This window comes from Formica exsecta, unplaced genomic scaffold (assembly GCF_003651465.1).
Source record: "Formica exsecta isolate Colony F162 unplaced genomic scaffold, ASM365146v1 scaffold33, whole genome shotgun sequence".
Lineage (NCBI taxonomy): Eukaryota > Metazoa > Arthropoda > Insecta > Hymenoptera > Formicidae > Formica > Formica exsecta.
The window spans coordinates 2,002,385-2,009,126 of NW_021850553.1; the positions used below are offsets into that span (position 1 = coordinate 2,002,385).

General features: G+C 26.9%; 1 protein-coding gene across 2 annotated transcripts in view; it reads right to left on the minus strand.

Moving 5' to 3' along the window:
• Positions 1 to 6,742, minus strand: part of LOC115238281 (echinoderm microtubule-associated protein-like CG42247) — a 39,021-nt gene that overhangs the window by 27,423 nt on the left and 4,856 nt on the right. For both annotated transcript variants that reach the window (XM_029811965.1, XM_029811964.1), the window contains one exon: positions 5,907 to 6,084. In XM_029811965.1, coding sequence (XP_029667825.1) covers positions 5,907 to 6,084 — 178 coding nt within the window. The remainder of the gene's footprint in view (positions 1 to 5,906; positions 6,085 to 6,742) is intronic.

Below are 6,742 nucleotides of genomic sequence, written 5' to 3' on the forward strand. Positions count from 1 at the left end.
ATCTAAGAGAGAGAGAGAGAGAGAGAGAGAGAGAGAGAGAGAGAATCCATTTATAAAGAGAATTATATATATATGGTTTCGTGCAAAAAAAAATGATCTTCAAAACTAGCAAACAGCTCCATTTATAACAAAATATTATGTAGGGAGATTATAAAATATTCTCGGTTACCGAAAACAATTTTAATCTGACTGACCGGCTAAAAAAACAATAGCAATAATTTTTTTGAACAAATTTAATTTCTACATTATGAAAGATATAATATAAAATATAAGATATATATAATATATATAAATATAAATCATCTAAGTTTTAAAAGAATCTGTAAAAGATAGCCTCTTTATACACATAAGCTCATTTAGTAAGATTTGGAACTACAGTTGCGCGTAGTTTATTTGACGAAATTTTTCATACGCTTTCTCTTGATTCAATATGCTATACACTGTATCTACACTGTATAATATGACAATTGCCCGTTTTTTTCTCAATATTCGCGATACTACAAATTTACTTGAAGGCACAATATTTATTCTCGGTAATCTAAAATTGTTTCAAATGTGATGAGAGAACGAAATAATTCTTATGTCCATAACATATTATAACGTGATTAATAACCATAGCGATCATATAACATCAGTCACAATAATCAACTGATTCTCCGACATTCAGACATCAAGTATGAGTTTAAAAAAAAAAAAAAAATCGGATGAGAGACTCTTATGCTGAACATTTATCAAAATTAAAATGAGATACTTTGTATACTTTTTTATTTACTTTTAATCTATCTATGTTTTTTTTTCTTTTCTCTATTTCTGATTTCTATATTTGTAATAATTTTGCAAGATAATAATTTACGCGAAATGGATCTTTTATTATATTTATCAAATGCTGCTATTATTTTTAAAACAAATGCATTGACGTATACATGCTTTATATTTCAAGGATTACACATGGTTCATACGACGCAATTGTGATTTCTTGTGGATAATATTTAGGTCATCAATAACACTGTAAGCAACGCGAGAAACAAACACGCAATTTGCACTGAGGAAAGAGAACGAAGGTGAACGAACATATAATAAAAACCTAATTAATGGCACGAATCCTTATCACGATAGTGTAAGTGTAAGGACGTATATATAATAATACGTCAGGCTGTCAGAAATAATGATAATGAGAATGCAAAATGGGTCAACATGCCATTTCGTTCAACACAGAAAACGCTAATGAAAAAGATTATTTGACACTTCTTATTTATCGTAGTAAAAATACTTTTATAATCTTTATAATGTAGTACATTTAAATAATTTTTCTAAATTATTTCTTAAATATGAAATTTTAGTTTTTCTCTTTTTCTTTCTTCTTGAGATAAAAATAAAAATATAATTTATAAAGTCAATAATTTCTTTTTTAATTAATCAAATTACTTTTTGAAAGAATAATTATCTTGGTAGAAAAATTATTTTAAGAAAGATAAAGATATATAGGTATTTCGCAATCATTATGTATTCTCACTCTCATCTTTACAATTATCTTCGCATATTTTGGGCATTCTCGTGACAATACTGAAAATTAGTATAAAAAAACTTTTATAACGTCTTTTCACAATATATATATATATATATTTCGCTCTTTCATAGTATATTAATTTTATTTATTTGCTCCTCCTATTTTGTGTTTTTTTTTTAATGACAATAATATCAAAGTATCGATAGATATAAATAAGTTGCTATATATATATAAGCAACTTCATATTCGTATATTACATAATTTAATATCAAGACATTAATAATTCAAAAGACTGTAAAAAAGAAAGTTTCTATCGAAACTTTGATTACAGAAAATTGACTAAGATTAGGCAAAAAAATCGCAGATTAAAATAAAATGTAATCTACTTCCGGTTCTCTTTGATTATATCACATCGGTCGGAATTGATATCGACAATAGAGCCGGAACTAGGGTGTGGCGAACGAAGCACTTGCCTCATGTAAAAAATTTAAAAAGGCGCAAAAATGGCAATACAAATTTTTATATATTTTAAAGTCGAATTGGTAAAAATGTCCGTCCCGAAATGTAGATCCAGGTTCAAACCTTGGCTGGGGTGATATTTTTCGCAATAAATTCTTTACAGTGTTTTAAAATTACACGTGATTATATGTTTCAATTAAATTAATATTAATATATTAAATATCACTAATTAATATTATTTTTTATTATATTTTACATGCCATAAAAGAAATATTTTTTTGTTACTAAGTGGCGCATTTTTTTCTTTTGCCTCGATGCACCGAAATGTTTAGTCCCGGATCAACGTTCCGTTTTACACTGCCGTTTTCTGTTTTTCAAGTGTTTAATATAAATGGACTTTGTTGAAAGATTAAATTTAACTGTATGAATCTTTTTCATGTCTTTCTTGCTTTAGCATTACTGAATGCCGAATTAATCCCCTTAATAAATTCTTGTCGCAAAAATTGACTCTTATATGATATTTTCATTTTCACAGTTTCCAACAGGATAAAAATCAAACTATAATAAAAAAACATAGTTAGAATAAACAGATTAAATAAATACCGTCGACTTGTTTTTATATTGTTACATATCAACAGCAATTGTCTTTAAGTGTTTAATATTTTTATTATAATTTTCTAATAAAGCGTTCTTTGTATCAATGTTTATATAATATTTTTTTCTCGTTTTATACTATAGAAAATACGGGCAAAGTTTTATCGTTTAACTTTGGGATATCTTGTACATAAATTTCAAAATTATTCTATATAACAAAGATATATCAAAAACCACGGTAAAAAAAAATAAATCTCACTTATTTTCACGCGGGAATGTGAATCCAAGACGAACATGAATCCAAAAAGAGAAAGAAAATTAACAAATGAAGCTAAGAAATCAAGAAAGGCAGAAAAAAATTAAGTACGGAATTAAGAGAGGGAAGAGACGGAGGAGAAAGAAATAAAATGTATATGACGAATCTGCGCAAACTTATGCCTGTTTGATATCAAGCAACATTTTGCATGTGTGCGTCATTTGGATTCAGGTTCTTTTTCCTTGAATTTCCAACTTAAAAGAATCATATATTTCAACCGTATCATTAAGCTTTCATCAAGCAAGTAAAGCATTGTTTTATATCCATAATTCTTGTTATTAGGTATAGCAGTTTTAGCATAATTTTAACAAGAATTTAATATAAATACTACTAAATAGTATATATAAAATTATATAAATCGTATATAAAAAGTTTTAGATTAAATAAATATTAAATAAATATAAGTTTTTTTTGCATTAAATCTATTTACTTTTAATTAATTCCATCGTTTTCATTAGTACATATATATGCCCTTATCACTCTTCAAACATATTTTTATGATAAAAAATATATCTTCCAAGTTTCATAATATGTTATGTATAATTTTTTACTCCAATTGATGCAATTTTTTTAATATCACAAGTTTTGTAAGAAAAATAAAATTAAAAATCAATTTAAAAAATAAACAATGCTTTTTTTGTATAATAATATGTTTCTGGATGAGCGTGTGCATATGACATGCTCTTTTTTAATATATATATTTTTGTCGTTTTGAAAAGGTATATAATAATCTAATATTTTTAAATCTTTCTCTTTCTCGCTCTTTTGCTTTAACTAATCAAATCGTAATGTAGGTTATGCATTTGAGAACACTGATTTTGGGAGAAGCTAATCGAGACCAATCGGTATAAAAGCCCAATCGTGTAATGATAGGATCGTGCATAACCTTCAGCCTTTTTGGCAAATTAAAAAGTGATTTTATGCATATAGCTGACGATCGAAGTAACTGTATCGTAAGTGCATCAGGGCGCACCGTGGTACATACACAATGAATTAAATTGGTCACACCTTCGAACTAGTGGAAGAATGTAAACTATATAAAGCCGAATGACATAAGGCAAAATAAACTCATTTATATTCGTTGTGCTAATAAATCTAACAAGTATGTAATTAGATGATGATAATCAAGTTTATATTAAACTCTTTTCTAAAGAGAAAAGAATAAGATGGATAAGATCTTTTAGTACACAAATCAAAACTGATTCAGCTCCTATTAGGGAAAAAGATTAAAATTCGTATGGACATTGGCGTTCGGTTAAAGAGGGAGAAAGTAGCGACCCTTCCTGCTCCCTCAGTCAAGCAAACATAATCCTACGTTGCGTGCGGCCTGCTTTAAGAAGTTGATCTGGGCCAGATACATACGTCGTCGGTAGTATTATACGCAGCATTCTTATAAATCACCATCATGTCGCGCCCCTTTAAGAGTCATATAAAAAAAAAATCTATAGTCCAGTACATTTAGTAGCACGCTACATCCGCCAACCGTAATATTAGCATTTGTGCTCTTTACATTTTTTTTTTTAACCTTTTATCACACTTTTAAATTTCGATTAATTTCGCTCAATTCAGAATATTAATTACAAATATTTTCAACAAAGTTGTAAATTAGGTCACTGAGAATTTATTAAATATCTTTCAATCGTTCATTTAAATCTAAAGATTTTTCAGAGATCGCTGAATATAATGTCAAAAAATTGACATTCAGAATAGTAAAATCAATATAGTAAATGTCAAAATAAAAAGAAATGTAAGATTTTTTTATTAGTTTTGCTATTTTAAATTCGTCAATTTTTACATTAAATTTGTATTTTTAGCTATTTGAAAAACTCTTAAGTTTGAATAAACATCATTGAAAAATATTTGATACATTCTTTATATTTAATCATGAGTATCTTATCGACTGTAATCGGACACAACAAATTCCTTTTAAGAGTGCTAACAATATATTTAATTTTAATTGCGATGAATTTTTTCCAACACATTATAATATTGTATTGCTGTATAATAATACATTAAAATAATTTTTTTTTAAACTTTAATCGCAAATTTTTCAGAATTGTGATACGATAGAGTAATTTAAAGGCCGTATAATCATATATTTTCTTTTATTTAAAAAAAGATATTTTTGTTGAACTACGATATTGATTTGGTCAGCCATCCGCATCACTGATATGATAAAAAACAAAAGAAGATTCAATATTTCTCTTTCTCTCTCTTTTTCTCTCTCTCTCCCTTACTTTTTCACCGTTAGGCCAGATTATAGGTATTATAGAAAAAAAAGTATATATAGGCTGTTTCTGAGATCTACCTTTATCTTTCAACATCTTTTCTAATTTGATTATTTAAATTTATAATATTATATTTAATATTATATATAACATTATTATTATTACATAACATATATATAACATTATTATTATTAATATTTATATTGGCATACTGATTAGATATTATTAATATTATATTATTACTAACATTTTTTACGGGCAATTTAGAAACCAAATAATAAAAATTTTAAAAATTAGAGGTTTAACGAATATTTATTTTTTCATAAAAACATTTTTGTGAGTTATGAAGAAAAAAAAAAGAAAACGTAAGAATGTTCATAGTGCTTCATAGAGCATTCATAGTGCTATGAAGTCGATCCTCCCTTGAAGCAGATGTGTTTACAACGTCAGTCAAGTTCACGAGTATCGAGGTCGATCAGGCCATGCTTTATTCGAGCGTGATTAATATTCTCCCTATCTATGATAACGCGCGTTTATATATTTTTTATCAAGACAAATTATCACTGTGTGTGATGGACCATTCATATAATTATTTTTGATAAAAAAGCATTACATAATATTGTATCATATACTTAATATTTCACTTTGCAGTAAACAAGCAACATGCACATTCCAACAAATTATTTTATTAATTAAATTAATTAAATTTAACTTCAATTTGCACATAAATGCATAGTCTTTTCTCTTTGATTTGTCTCTTCTATATAATAATTTATTTCTATCATTGACAAAAATTATTTACCTTGAAAGTCTTATAACTGGATACTACGTAGGAGGCACCATCTTCAAGCTCATCAAGGCTGAGCTTCCGGTCACCATCCATCGAAAAGATATGCCGCGCACCTCTCGGTAGATCCATCCGAAGGGACAATCTGTCCAGCAGAGCTTCCAAAGAACCAATATCGCGCCCAGGTTTGAATCTGAATATTTAAGATTTTTCTGAATTAAATACAGAATATAATCTCAAAATTATTAAAATATCTTTTTAAAATCTTTTAATTAAATAAAAAGGAAATATAATGTTATAATATATATTCTTTGCTATTTCAAACTATATTCTATTCAAACTATATTCAATTTGCTCTTAATTTGAATATTGCTACAAAAAGATCATCTACAAAAACTCGGCGCTTTATAAAAAGGCAAACTTTTCATACAAAATTTGAATTTACAAAACCTTTTAGGAAAAATCTGCAATATACAAGGTATCCCAGATCTGTATGTCCAAACTGAAGGGGTGAATTCAGCATATCAAAACAAGAAATTTTTCTATTTCGCATTTTGGTCAAATCTCAAAAATAGCAAATCAAAATTTAATAAAAATGTATTGCTATTTTTATTAAATTCGGGTATTAAAGCCACAAAAATCATTTTTTCAAAACGTAATTTTTATCGATTGAATAATGATTTTTACGGCTTTAATACCTGAATTTGGTAAAAATAGCAATACCCCATTTTTATTAAATTTTGATTTGGGAAAGCGTTATTTTAAGAATTTGATCAAAGTGACAAATAGAAAAATTTCTTGTTTTGAGTTGAATTTATCCCTTTAATTATTAATTAGATAAATTATATATA